This window comes from Typopeltis vanoorti, chromosome 12, assembly GCF_054136105.1.
Source record: "Typopeltis vanoorti isolate ZY-2024b chromosome 12, IOZ_Tvanoo_1.0, whole genome shotgun sequence".
In the NCBI taxonomy this organism is placed as follows: Eukaryota; Metazoa; Arthropoda; class Arachnida; order Uropygi; family Thelyphonidae; genus Typopeltis; species Typopeltis vanoorti.
In genome coordinates this window covers 111,062,320-111,078,254 of record NC_143560.1, presented here as the reverse complement: position 1 = coordinate 111,078,254, position 15,935 = coordinate 111,062,320, and the positions used below count along the sequence as shown (strand labels likewise).

The 15,935-nt window shown below is 37.4% G+C and overlaps 1 protein-coding gene across 1 annotated transcript in view; it reads right to left on the bottom strand.

The window, feature by feature from the left end:
• The window catches only part of shot (dystonin-like protein short stop), a 1,304,552-nt gene that overhangs the window by 524,997 nt on the left and 763,620 nt on the right, over positions 1-15,935 (bottom strand). Inside the window, exon 55 of the mRNA XM_090402172.1 lies at positions 3,803-4,015. Coding sequence (XP_090258298.1) covers positions 3,803-4,015 — 213 coding nt within the window. The remainder of the gene's footprint in view (positions 1-3,802; positions 4,016-15,935) is intronic.

Genomic DNA, 15,935 nt, shown 5'->3' with positions numbered 1-15,935 from the left:
TGCAGTTTCCAAGGTTTCAAATTTGAATGGACAGGTAATGACATTATGTAAGGGTAACTGTGGGTCCTGAGAGATGTTGAAATGAATGCCAGACATGTCTGACAAGAATGCAGAAGTATCAGAAATACAGGAGAGGCATTTTTAGTAATTGGCAGTTCAACTTTACCAAAAATTATTGGCATCAGCAAGACCTGGTTGTCAGAGAATGATGTAGTTACAGGGATAAAATATAATGGATATTGTATTTTCAGAGATGATAGAAGAAATAAGGCAGGAGGAGGGTATTTTTAATGATAGCTGAAGAATTTCAACCAACAAAAACTATAGTGATATAGGCTGGAAGGAGGAAAGGGCACATAGCAAAATGAAAATGGAATTTATACAAATACTAAGGAATAAGTACCTGAGAGAGCACGTGATGAAAAAGACCAGGGGTTTGAGAGTGTTCGATCTGATACTAGCATCAGAAGATCTATCTGTAACCAGTAGACTACCACCAGTCGGGGAAAGTGACCACACCGTCTTTTCCTTGGAGGTTGCATAACATGTGGAAATTTCAGTCAAGAAAGGATTTATGCAGAACTACAGAGCTGCAATTATGAAAAACTCAGGAGGCAACTTGTAGCAGGGCCAAAGCACAAGAAACTACATGGAATAAATGTCATTAGTTCATTGGAAGTGATCAAGGATTGTTTAAGCAGGCAGTATCAGAGTGCATACCAGGGTCAGGAAGAGAAACCTAAATTAAAATGGATGACTAACAATATAAAACAGCAGCTACAATAAAAATAATAAATAAATAAAGGCATTGTGGATGAAATATAATCAACAAAAACCCATTCTGTGAATTTTGCTATTAACTAACTTTTCCAATACTTTATCCACCACTCCAGAGATACTAATTGGTCTATAAATTGCTACTTCTGTCTTGGAGACACCTTTATGTAATGGAACTATCTTACCCTCTTTCCACTCCCTTGAACCTAGTCAGAGCTGAGACTTAGATTAAAGAACTTCGTCAGTGGCTCTTCCAGTTTACTCACACATTCTCATGGTCGGCATACCATGAGAGGTATAAAGCACAAGCAAGAATGCTAATTAGTATGATAAGGAAAGTTAAATAGATTTCGAGAGGAACTTAGCTAAGCAGGCCAAAGTAAATCCAATAAAGTTTTTTTACTATGTAGCAAGTAAGAGAAAGAATGATTATGGAAAGATAGCATTACTCAGTGCTGATGGTAGAAAAATTACACAAGCAGAATAGTTACTAAGTGATCACATAGTAACGCTCTCTTTCCATAATCATTCTTTCTCTTATTTTCTCATCTGGATAGTAACTTTGCAGTTACTGACATGACAGACTGAATGTGAGAATTGAGGTAGATGAACTAGAAGTACAGGTATCCCTCGATTAACACGGTTAATTAATCCCTCGATGTTACCGCGTATATCAAAATCGCATTAATCAAATCTAATAATCAATGGTAAAAATTACAATTTGTCCATGATCGATTACTGTATTAATGATTTGTTTTATATGGTACTCCATTAGGAAAGAAAAAATGATTGCAAAGTAAATGTTTAATAAATGCTTGTACCTACATTAGTTACTGCAATTTTTTTTTATCAAAAAAAGTTATCAAGAGTCGTTTGAACAGTTTTAATTTTTTTTTCTTATCGGTATAAATTCTACGATAACAAGCAAAATGATTCTCCAGACCTCGGAAAACAAGCAATAAAACAAAGAAAAACACTGCAATACATGATGGTACAAATTAAGTAGATATTGAATCCAACATTATTTCATAGCCGAATATAGAAACTACAAGAGTTTCATGCCAAATATATAGAAAATAAAAGTTTCGGTGGATGCAAGCATAAGCAACCTTATGGGCAACTCGTAGTAAAGGTGGAGTAAGCTCCAGATCACTTTCCTTAGTATTTTCCTAGCATAAAGCATATCTCCTAGAGGAGATGTATGATAAATAAACCTTTGGCTCTCTATTTCAGTTATACATGATGGTTTATTTATTTCATTTTTAGTTACAATCTAGAAATTATTGAACAAAAAAAAAAAAAAAAAAAAAAAAAAAAACCATACTATACTGACATCAGAGGTCACAATATCTCTCAGATACAATTTACTGTCAAATATCACAAACCTTTACATACCATGTGTTGAACCAAACTGACAACAAAAAATAGTGCCGAATATCATCTTAAATGAATGCACAGCTACTCTTGACCTCCAAGCAATACACTGATCTGTGTAACATTTATATTAAACATTTTGCATATATCTGTCAGATCAGCTGCGAGCTCTGCAAGGTCAAATGCGCGTTAATCAAAACTCTTGCCGCGTATATCAAGTGATACCTGTACTCAGTATATTGAAAAATATCAATCTGAATACAGTTATGGGCCTGGAACGGTACATCAGCTTGAATGCTACAAGAATGTGCAAGTGAACTGGAAGAGCCACTGACGAAGTTGTTTAATCTAAGTCTCAGCTCTGACTAGGTTCAAGGGAGTGGAAAGAGGGTAAGATAGTTCCATTACATAAAGGTGGCTCCAAGACAGAAGTAGCAATTTACAGACCAATTAGTATCTCTGGAGTGGTGAAAAGGAAAAGTTGGTTAATAGCAAAATTCACAAAATGGGTAGACAGGAATATGATAGCCTGAAGGGGAAAGCATGTCAAGTTACTATGACAACACTACATAATTAAGTTTATATTATTATTAATCTCCTACCAACACTTTTCCTCCAAATTGATCATCTATTGTGAGCACTCCAATATTGTCATATCTAATATTCCGTACTTCTAAGGCACTTCTGACTGAATCAATCCACCTAGAACTCAGTCTTCTAGGTTTCTTTTCTGCCATCTTGGCATCAAAAACCTGTTTTGTTATCCTTTCTCACCCATTCCATTTAAGTGGCCATACCACCTTACATTAGCTCTGCTAACACATTCTTGAATGCTAATAATCTCTAATAATCTCAAGTTCCTTTCTAATATCTTCATTTTTAATGTGATTCTGCTATTGATGCCATCAGTTCACTCTCTTAATCTTTCTCAGAACTCTCATATTTGTGGTCTCCAGTTTTTAATATGTGTGTACAAGGTTCTTTACTTGGAGAGTGGTAGATGAGCGAAATGAAATGCCAGTGGTGGTAGGCTTAAATCCAAAAATTCTATGATGTCAACATTAAGTCCCATGGTTGTTCATTCTGCAGTATCACAGATCCATGATGAATCAGTTAACTATGAAGAAGATAGTAATATGGACAGCACTTAATTTCCAGGATTTTTATGATAATCTCTGAATCCAAGTGAAATTCTAAATTTTGCCACTTGGGAAGGGTACTGTTGCAACATTCTTTGTAAGTGTAACAATTAATAAAGTTTTTTTCGTTCATAACTGCACTAATATATGTATTTCATTAAATCATTTTATTCACATTTAATTTGTATTTAATATTCCTGATGACGACTAATTATATTCATCAGGAATATCAATAAAATTTTGACCTTTATATCAATAAAAATTATTTTATACTGAAGGAATGACTCACAGATTTTTTCCCTGTTAGGCAGTGACATAGATATTTTTCCATTAAGCAGAGCAATTCTCAGTAAACACTATCATTAGGAAATGTTTTCTGATTATGCTACTAAAGAAACTACTCAGATTCAATAAGAAATTAATTCTTTGACTCACCTACTGCACAGTAGAGGCATAAACTGATATACAAGAAAATTCAGGTATGTGACATAAACTGACAGAAAGCAACAAACCTTGAATTCTGCTTGCTGGGTTCGAATACTTTCGGCTTCACCACCAACCAGTTTAAATGACTGCTCTTCTTCCACTGCTTCATTGAGATCTCTAGCAGTACTACTATAGTCCTCATAAAAATGTTCAACACGCTGTAATATATTTTCTAACTTGCTGTCTCTATTCTTAGCTCTTTCTTCCAGTCGGATTAACTGGCGGTGAAGGTTATCCAGCTACACAGAAACATTTGAAAGTATATGAAATTAAAATCAGTAAAAGCCAATTATCTGCATTTTTTAAAAAATTTCATATTTCAATTATTTCAGCATTTAAATTCAATAAATTATGAAACATATGGAGTAACTAATATTTATAAACAGTAGCAAACCTTTGTTCTTGATAAACATATTTGTAATAAGACTATTATACATTCTTAACCATGACAGTAAACATAGGATCATTTTTTATTATTCCACCGAGTTTCCTTCATTTAGATTCCATGTGCAAATTTCAACTAATTTCAAAAGGTATAGACTATGAGAGAGAGAGAGAAAGAAAGAATGGAAATCCTGATGCAAAGCATTTCTTTACACTGCTTAGCAAATAATTTAAAACAATATGTTTGGTAATAAACTTTAGTACTTGCTAGGAACCCTATAAATTGTTCTGAAAGTTTTTATCTTTAACCTAATATTCTTAATACCATCTAATCTTCAATGAAGAGGGAAATGTGCCAAATCCATAAAAATAATATAAAATCACATAAACATAGTGAAGGAATATTTAATAAACTGTAATTATACAGATATTTCAGTTTAAGTAACTGCTGTTGCATACCCCCATCATTAGTGCAACAGAACAGAATTCAAAAACAACAACGTAGACACAACACATGTAAAATGATATCATTTTCCATGTGTTAGTGCAAGAGAAAGCCAGGTAATTTTTTTCTGCTAATATGGAGAACCCATCCACGAGAGGTTAGTCAACCCATAGGTTGATTAACCTCTTGTGTTCCAGAGGACAACAGTGGAAAGGATAAACACAGAAGAGGAGGAATTTGTTCTGTAGGTTTGGAGTTGAATTGTGAGAGGGGGTGTTAGTTAGCTGTTGCATGCATTGGAGACAGATTTGCTAGACGGTAAGGGAATTATTGATGTAAATTTTGATGAAAAGCAGCCATACAAGTATTTATAGAAGATAAAGGCTGTGGAGACTGAAAATCTGTGCGAAAGTGAGTGGATTGTATTAGAGAGAGAGAGATATCAATCAATCAATCAATCTAATGTTTCTGTACACAATCCAGTATTTTCTGAGAGTTCCTGGGGGGCAACTCCAGGTATGAGAGCAGTATTCAATGGTCAGGAGGATTTGTGATTTGTATAGGGTTATTTAAAAGATGATGCAGAGGAGGCAGTATTTGTTCACATGTTTGAGCCAAGAGAATAACTCTAACCTACGGTTAGAGTTATTCTGACAAGGTGAATCCCATCTTGAATAGAGATCTGATTAATGTCAAAAGTATGATTGGAAGACCAGGGTTCTTTTTTTATGGGAAATAATACAGAGCTGTGTTTTGCTAGCATTGAAGTTGATGTGTTATCCAAACCCCACTGATAAATGTTTGAACATTGAAATTTATGAAGTATGAAGGTAGTGAGGTTAGAGTTCTAAAAGTTGTGATGATTTGTGCTTTGAAAGGTTTGTCAAATTAAAAGGAGTGGCAAAACTGTGTCCTGGATTGACAGTCAGCTGGAGTATATCATTTATGTATAGAAGGAAGAGGGTGGGCGAAAGAACACAGAATTGGGGACCCCAATTAGTTGTATATATTGACAGAAGATAAGGAGTCATCCACCATCACTCAAAGTGGGCATCTAGCCAGAAAGCTGGCTATGATTGCAGAATTCAGGGGGCCGTCCAAATGATGGGAGTTTTCTTAATAGACCTCTGTGCCAAACTTGGTCAGAAGCATTGGAATATCAAGAACAACCACCTGAGATTGGCCAAACCTTTCTATGATGTTTGTCCAGAGATTGGTGACATAGGTCAGTAGATCCCCTGTTGATCGACAGTGACAGAATCCATACCGCAGGTCATTTATTAGATGAGCGTCTTCGAAGTAATGTTGGATGTTGATGGTTCTTCAATTTACTTTAGAAAGAACTGAGGTGAGAGAAATTGAATGGTAGCGTGAAGATAAAGATTTGCCATCCTTCTTAGGAATAGGTTGTACACCCTCTGTCCAAAAAAGAAACCGAACTTTTCGAAAACAGAAGAAACTAGTGCTGCCACCTGTTGTGTCTTTTTTGTTTTCGAAAGCGGCAACCTTCATTAGTGTTGTTTCAAATGTTTATGACATCGTTTCATTAGAAGCCGAGTTATAGTGCCAAGAGTGACAGAGTTGCGATTGACTTTTGTGTTAAATTTGGTAAAAGTTTTACCAAAATGCATCAAATGCTTCAAAAAGCATACAGTGATGAATGCTTATCCCGTACTCAAGTTAACGAGTGGTTTAAGCGATTTCAAAGTGGTCGTGAGACGCTTGAGGATGACGAAAAGCTGGGCTGCCCAAAAACTGGACTGAGCGAAGTTAACATCCAAAAAGTGTATGATTTCATCAAAGAAAACCTGAAATCGTATTTGAGATTAATTGAAGTGAATTGGGGATGAATATCGTGATACAGGCAGCTGGTCACTTTTGCACGATAATGCACCATCTCATCGTTCGAACATTGTGAGACAGTTTTTGAGCAAAAACCAAGTTTGTGTGTTGGATCACCTGCCGTATTCACCTGATTTAGCACCCTGTTACTTCTTTCTCTTTCCCCCAACTTCATTTGCCGATGAAAGCAAAGTGATACGACACCACTGAAAATGTTCAAGCAGCAGTAACCATGACCCTCAACAGTATCCCAAAAACCGATATAAAAAACTCATTAACGAATTAATTGACCATGCCAAATGCTGTATCGAAGCTGAGGGAGAGTATATTGATTGAAATAAATGATTTGAATAATTATAATTAGCCTGTGTTTTATTTTCTATAAATGATGTTTCTATCAAAAGTTTGGTTTCTTTTTGGACAGAGGGTGTATATGGTCTATTTTTTCCAGACTGCAGGATAGATACCAGTGAAATAAGAAAGCGTAAATAGGAAGCATAAACTTGTGGTCCACTCTGGGGCACAGACAGTGAGATCAACTGGAGGGATGCTATAAAGGCAAGGAGATTTTTGGTATCCAGTTTGAGCAAAATATTTCAGATCTCTTTCTGGCGAAAGGTCAAACATGGCATTGAGTGCTGAATGTTTGGAATGGTTGGGGAACTTTTACCATGATCAGCTACACAAGAATTGGAGAAGTAGAAGTCAGAGGGTTGGATTTTTCTGTGGGTGATGGTGCAATAGTACCATTTGGGTGTAATAGTGATGGGAGTAGTGTTGGGTAGAAGTTACAGCCAACAACACTGGCTAAAGCACAGACAGCATGGCTGCTGTTTGGCCAGGATGCAAGTTTCCTGCTTTTAGCTCTATCAAAATCAGTTTTCAATGTGGTGATAATTTTCTTACAGCTGTTCCGGGCTTTGGTGGAAGCTGTATAGGAAGATGGAGTGTTGGACGCAAGCCAACACTCCATTATGCCTGACTTTTCTTTTATACAGCCTTGGCAAACCCACAGGAAAACCAAGGCTTAGATAAGGGATGAGAATTTAGGATGGAGTGGGGTATAAATGTTTCCAAGCCGATGCTAATATAATATTAGGATCTGATATAGGTGTGTGTGTTGATGACCACTACCCAAATTTTGATCACAGACAATCTTTCACAGAGGTTGAGGATTGGGTGGGTAAGAACCTTTGTGCAATAATTTAGCATCGTTCCACAAGATCCTGTGGCTAGTATTCATAACTCGTATTCATAATCATAGCCAGATTTGTGACATTCTTTGGATTTAATATAGGAATGGTGTTCAGAACTGCATCTGGTGATGGATAATCTTGCTTGACCAAGGTAAAGTAACCTGTAATTATATGAAATTCAAGTGTAGATTGCACATTTCAAGACCTTACAATTAGGTGTATTAAATTTACATCTCCATTCATTTTCTCACCTTTCCAGCTTATTCAAATCCTCTTGAAGACCCAAAACATCAGCACTATTACTAATAACCCTTCTAAGATTTATCATCTACATATCTCCCTGCAATCTAGTGACAATATCATTGACATAAAGGTTCAAAAGCAACAGCCCCAGTACTGATCCCTGCAGAATCCAACTTGTGAATTTCCTCTTCCATGATACAGCTCTCCCATACATAACTCTCTGATAGCTATCAGACAACCAATTCCAATCAAATTCACTAATCTGATATCTAATCGTATGTGCTGCAACTTAAAAATTAATTTATTATGTGGCATCCTATCAAAAATGCCTTTACAATAAAGGGCAGTATATGCTTTTCCTTCGTCAGCCACTCTATTATAAAAGGCAGACAAATTACCTAAACCAGACCCTGTAACAAATCCATACTGAATTTCACAGATAAGATTATCCTCATCTGCTCATTTTATATAAAATCTGCTACTAATTTCACTAAAATCTTAACAACCAACCACATAAGAAATACTAACCAGTCTATAGTTTGATTCCTGCATCCTGTCACCATCCTTGCAATGCCACTATCTTGCCTTCCTTCCACTCACTGGACACTTTTCCAGTAACCAAACTTTCATTGAATGGTCAGGTTAACAAAACTGTCAGTTCCTTAGCACATTCTCTGAAAACACATGATGAAATTCCATCCAGTCTCACTGCTGTACAGACTCCACAGTACTTAATATTTAAAATGCATTCACCTGATGCACTTCTAAGCCTTCAATTCTCCCCATTCCTCCAGAAATAAAACCTACTTTTCCAGAATGAAATGCCTCAATAAACCAACCATTAAATAGTGCCACTATATCCTCTAGAATGGTCATTTTACCTCCTTTTCCATCTAACAAGGTCATTTGTCTACAATCATTTCTCCTCCTACTAGCCACATAACAGAATTCCTTAGGATTTTCCATGGACTGTAGAGTTAATCTCTCCTCCCATTCCATTTTTGTTTTCCATATTAAACTAGTCACTTTCCTAGACTTAAAGCTTATATATTCCTCATGCAAATGATTTCCACCTCTCTTTATACTTTCCCTTACGTGTTTGATTTCATTAGTCATCCTCTTTACACCAAATGTTTATCTTTTTCACTTGAGGAGTGCTATTTACTATTGCTGCTGATAAATATTTCTTCAGTAGCCCCCCCCCCCCCCACCTACAGCTGATATCTCCCCCTTGCAATTCTTTCTTCCATGTAACTTCCCCAAGCTAATTTAAAAGATTACTATAGTTACTTTCTTTATAATTCCAGATAAATTCCTATCTCCTTAAAGCTTCTATGTGTCTATTCAGCCTCCAAGTCAAGACTGCATAGTCATTCTACCAAATGGGGGATAAGATTGACATCTCAGTTAACCATCAGCTCCTCTGGGATATTTGTCCTTCAAGAATTCCAAAAATTACATTCCCTAACTAAATGCTGCTTTCTCTGCCCAATTTATACTGCTATAGTTAAAATCTCCAAAAACGATCAGTCACTTTGTACTCACCAAATTGATCTGCCTAAACATTTCTTGCTCATCACCCTCGGTGTTCCCTGGTCTATAGCAACATCTCATTAAATATCTTAACCTGTTCACCTCCACTTCACATTTTCAAAACTATTGGTGCTTTTCCTTCCAAGTTATCAGCTCTGAGAGGACCTAGGTCATCACTTATCATAAGTAACACTCAACCACCCCATTTGCTATCCTGCCAAAATATGCTACACTCCTCTACTTCTATTCCTGGCAGGACATTAATCTTCAGTCAACCACATTTCACTGATTCCAATAATCACAGGACATGTGATTATTGGAAATTGGTGGCAGTGATAACTCAATGCCACTAATTCATCCTGATACTCCTGGCCCTTGTATAAAGAAATGTCAATGGATTGTCACCATTTTTATACACATTATTATTCATCTAGACTCAATTTGACTCTGCAAATATCACACATTCACCCATCTACCAAGTGACTATCCCCACAAAAGGCTATCTCTGCTAGCATTCACCTTGGCAACTCTAGTTCCCCAGTCCTAAAACTCTCATTTGTCCTCCTGAGAACAACAATCTCTCCAGATGCCTATGCCCTTCCATGTTTAAATGCAATCTGTCTCTTGAATACAGCTCTCCTCTATCCTCAAATGCACTTCAAGCATCCACATATTCCAGACCCCTCTTTCAACACATCTCGCTTATGCAATTCATTACTGCTACTATTCTCCTCAATTCTGCATTATCGTATCTTGATAAAACACCATCTTGATTCTCATACTATCCTAACAATAAACTCAAGTCTCTCATTACCCAATTCACACCACCTCTCAGATTTTGAACCAACCATCACCATCATATCATCCACATTCTCACCTCACTTTATTGACATATGCACAAACTCTGTATTTTTTCTTCAGGTAAGTACTCCTCTTTCTGTTCTGCACACCATGAATCATTCCTTGCTCACCTGCATCTCACTTTTTTCCTCCAACAACAACCTTTACCTCCTTCTTTGTTCTTCTATCTATGATCTGCATCTGTCTTCCACTCATCTTGATTTCCCTTGCTCCTAAACTCTCTAAACTTTCTCTCACCCCTATCCCTTTCCCTGGTTTCCCATTCTCTCCTTCTCCTATTCCCACAACTTGCTCTCACATTTATTATTTGTTTTGTCTCACATTAGTGAGGTTTCAAGTCTTCTAATCTCTCACTTCACACATCAACTCATTTTTTCATATCCTCCACTTCCTCTCTGACCCTCTATCTTCCTTTCTAAGCATCCTACCTTCACTTGAGATTCGCTAACACAGTCAGCAGCACCATCCTTCTGATCTTTCATATCTCCATTCGTACTACATAATATCAAGTCCACTGTTACCTGATGCTTGTCTTCCTTTCCCTTGATTATGCTACTTGTAACTTTCTCCCTGCATATATATATTTCCTTAGCACCATCACCATCATTGAAATCAGAGCTATCCAAGATGAAAATAATATAAATGAATGCCCACTCTCCAGCAAGCAATGACTGCACTCAGAATGGAATATTAGGCCTTCCCCTGTTGCTGTATAAGCACCACAGCAAGTCTTCAGGCCTATCTCTGGACCATGGAAAAGAAGATTTACTATGACATCTTGATTCTTGCGGGCAAGCTCGCTAGTCGATTCATCCTGGCAGGGCCATCCAGGATTTCCATCTTGCCGAAGTGGAGGTCAAAGTAGTGCAAGACTACCAGAATCTCACTTTCTAGATGTTCACAGGTTGCACTGCATGGTAAACATACAATAAGCATGGAATTACAGTGATAGTGGTCTGGAAGACAGGATAGTAAAAAGAGTCAGGAGGAGTAGAGTGAAGAATATGGGAAGAAAAGCATATAAAAATAATAAGGACGAAAAGGACCAGTACCATCACTGGGAAGTCCCCTACACAACAAATCGGTGCTCTATGTGGGGGCAGGGGAGAAGTAATGGACTTGTTTAAAATAAATAAAACAAACAAACACTTCACATAATAGCAAATTTGGTCTAAATGTTACAAAATCACCACAGAATAAACTCAAAAAAGTGACCCTTATGGGCAAACCCACTAGTCAATGTGTCCTGGCTGGGCCATCCCGGACTTCCATCTTGCTGAAGCAAAGACCAAATTAGTGCAAGACTACAAGGATCTAACTTTCCAGATGTCCATGGGTTGGACTGCATGTCAAACATGAAAATGAGCATTGGATCCCAGAGATGGTGGTATGAAAGAGAGGATAGTAAAAAGAGACTTAGAATTAGTAGAGTGAAGAATGAAGGAAGAAAAGCATCAAAAAATCACTAGGAGGTCTTCTCCACAACAAACTGGTGCTTTATGAGATTGGGGGGAGGGGGTGAAGTGATGGACTTTTTAAATTGATCAAAATAAACACTTTACATTAAATTAAAGATGCCAAGAAATTATATTCTCCATTTTATCCTTTATCCCAGTGTAAGCAAACAAAGTTTATGCATGAAGGATCTTCATGAGTGGGCTACTTGTATATATAGAGCTAATGACTTCACATCAATTGCCTTGGTATCGCATGATGCAAAGCACGTATCCTTTGAGATGTGTATAATGATATGCATTAAAGGAAAAGAAACTACCCAGACCAGTTTTGCCCTATACTGAGATATGTTACTGCAGGGATACCTCTCCAAAACTCAGTGACCTTAAAAGATCACTACTAAACTCATCATCCTAAACTGAATCACTCCAGGACAGTAAACTCAAAAGTGGCTCAAAACCCAATACTGACCAGAGCCACTTTACTCCCCAAAAAGCGACAAACTTAAAGACGAATATTATAAAAAATGTCATTAGTGGGGGCCAGATCCACAAGAGATACCACAGATGAAGTAGAAGTCATATTTCCTACATATCTTATTATTAAATTACTCTGGATCAGAGATAGATGTTGAAAGTTTTTCCATTTGGCTATTACTATAAATTAAAGCTCTGAAGAAGTTATATTCTTGATCTAATACTGTAAGTTCAAATTTGCATTTGAAGTATCTTCATGACTGGGCTATCTGTATATAGAAGCTAATTACTTCCCATAAATTGCTTAGTATAAGGTGCACAACATTTTAGATGTATTATCATGCTAGGCATTAAGAAAAGGACAACTACACAGACAGGTTTTAACCTTTATTGAGATCTCAGCAGTGGAAGCCAAACCCAGAAGAGATACCATGGTTAAAGTAAATGCAGTAGTCATATATTTCCCATATACAAGCAGTGAAAAGGTGCATCACCTTATCATTAAATTAAGAGATTAGTTTTAATAAGATGATACACTTTTTCACTACTTGTATATGGGAAATATATGACTTCTGCAACTAATAATAATTTAACCTGAAAAGTTTCAAGATAGCAGTATCGGAGTTTGTATTTTGATAGTTGATATAAAATGTGATTTAAGGAATTTTGACTAGTTAATTTACTAGTAGTAAATAGTTTTACTACTATAAACAATTGATTTATTTTTCAAAGAGGTCTTTTTTTATACACCAAAGAATCAGCTATGTAGGAAAGTCAACAAATTTCAAAACAAGGGCGATACACTACACCTACTGCCATTAGTATCACCATTGTTTCATTGCTTCATTAGAAACTGTCTACTTATTGTTGTGGAAAGGGAAAGACATGTTCTGCTCTACAGAACAAGGCTCGAGTCTAACCATGGATGCACCGTACGAACTAAATTTTAAACAGCTTCTGGCAATATTTAAACACATAGGCAATCTGCTTCACACAAAATGGCCAAGAAAAGTTGTAGTTCATGAAATAAAAGAAGTTGATACAGATGACTCTCAACTCTTAGAACTTCTTCAAGACAGCACCAGCAAAATAGCAACAACTGCTGAGGATAATCCCATTACAGATCACACCGATTATCAGGAGGTTCGTGCTCGCAAAAAACGCAAAACTGCAGCCTCTGAACCACCCAATGCTGATGGAATGGAAGAAAATGGTACTGTCCCAGTCTCTCCTACCTCCTCAAGGGAAAAGATATCCCCAATTATTCTGCGTGAAAAGAATAAATGGATGTCGCTAAGGACTACGATGTACAATCAACAGATCTCATACAGCCAAGCAAAGAATGTCACAGACGGTATTAAAATCCAACCCAGGACAGTGATGGATTATCGACGGTTAACCTCTGAATTGAATATGTGATATTCAGTACCACACTTTTTCACTAGGATCAGAAAAAGACCTCAAGGTAGTGATTAGAGGTGTATCTGAAGATGTTTCCACAGAAGAAATCACTGCAGATCTACACTGGCAAGATTTACCACCCGTAAAGGTCAGAAGAATGACCAGGAAAGACAGGACTCCAATGCTACTGGTATTAGTTGAGATCAGTCAAACCTACAAGCACATATATGATCTGATGTCCATCTGTGGACTGAAAATTACTATAGAACCATTAAGGAAAAAGGCTTCAATAGGGCAATGCCACAGATGTCAGAAGTTTGGTCACACCCAGAAAATGTGCAAGGCTGAATTTAAATGCTTAAAATGTGGGGTCAGCCACCCAACAAATACATGTTCTAAGCCAAATCCACCCCGGCTAAATGTGTCGACTGTGGCGGTCCTCACACTGCCAACTACAGAGGATGCACAATCCAAGAAATATAAAATCTGAAGAAGGAACATACTCTTCCTCTCTTAGCACACCTACGTCAGAGACTACTTCACAGCCTCCTAAAGATCAACATAAAGGGTCAGAAGCCCTTAAAAGAACAACTCAGCAACAACAGTCTAGGACATATGCAGATATAACTCACCCTAAACAAACATCCCTGGAACAGCCAACATCACATCCAAATCTGACAGCTATCATTATCTCTTCTTTGGCAAATATGCTGTTGGATTTTAGCAGATCCAACTCCTCACCATGCTCTACAAATAGATTTCTAAAGGATACACAAATCATTATCTCGGTGCTCCCTCATGAACAGAAATAAAATAAAACCAGATTCTTTACAGATCATAGCATGGAATGCGAACAGATTAAGAGGTAGAATCCTGGAGCTCTGGGAGTTCGCCCAAAGGCGTCAGCCGGATATACTCTTGATAATTGAAACCCATCTCCGACCATCAGATAATCCCAAAATAAATGGATACCAGCTGTACAGAACAGACAGATTATCCTGCAGAGGCGGCGGCACTGCTATTTACATTAAAAATTACATCAATCATCATTCTATAAATATTCCATCCACCATTAATCACGAGATTACAGGCACAGAAATTCCCACGTGTACGGTGGGCAAACTAAAGATTTTCGCAGCATATAATCCTCTGCAAAAAACATTACTGTTTTCAGATCTGAATGCTGTACTGGTCAACAGGGAGCCTGTCATCGTGGCTGGCGACTAATGCCAAACATCCTATCTGGAATAGCCATTCCACAAATAAAAATGGTCACATCCTTGCTAACTACTCTGGATCCAATAATGTGGTTGTGGCAGGCCCCACAGCGCCTACCCATCACAACACATACGGTTGGGCTGATGTACTAGACATAACTATCCTACAGAATGTAAGACTCCATGTAGTGACACTAAATGATCTTTCATCTGCCCACAATCCCATTCTATTAAAGCTGGGAAACCAGGATACCCTGTCTCCTCCCCCCTACTCATATACCTTGGGATAAGCTATCCAAGGTATTCCCAAAATATATCAGTCCTGTACCATTGATTAAATCCACAGAGGAAATTGCACAGCTATAAAGGATCTAACTAAACAAATAAACACTGCCGTTGCAGCAGTAACTATTTCCAGAACTACCCCCAGATCTAACCACTTGCCAGAAGACATGAAAACTTGATCAGAGAAAAGAACAGAGCAAGAAAAAAAGATATCACAACATGCAAGCACCTCAAGATAAAAGAATCTTAAACAGATTCAACTCTGCAGTTAGAGATGCCCTCACAGTGCACAGAAATCAAATTTGGGAAGGAAAATTAAATTCTATCTCTCCTGACAACCACTCCATATGGAATCTTATCAAAAACATCAAGATAAAAACAAACCTCTTCCCCTTCTCCAAACAGATACTGGCCTTATCCATACCGATGCAGACAAAGCCGAGGCAATAGTAACATCTCTAGAACAGCAATGCAAACCCTCATATGACCATCTTGACTTCAATCACATATACAAGTTCCGACATGTCAGATTTTTGCTCAAACTTTCTGTCACATGCCCTATTCAAATTGCACCCACATCACCTGTAGAATTATACGACATAATCAAGAAGCTTAAAAACAAAAAGGCTCCTGGACCTGATGGAATCACAAACAGGGTGATAAAACGACTACCCCACACAGCTATTGTGCCTCTGACTAACATTATAAACTCCATCTAATATTACAAATATTTTCCTTCCCACTGGAAACTAGCAGATGTAATCCCAATCCATAAACCTGGAAAAGACCTGCGATCACCTCAAAACTACAGACCAATTAGC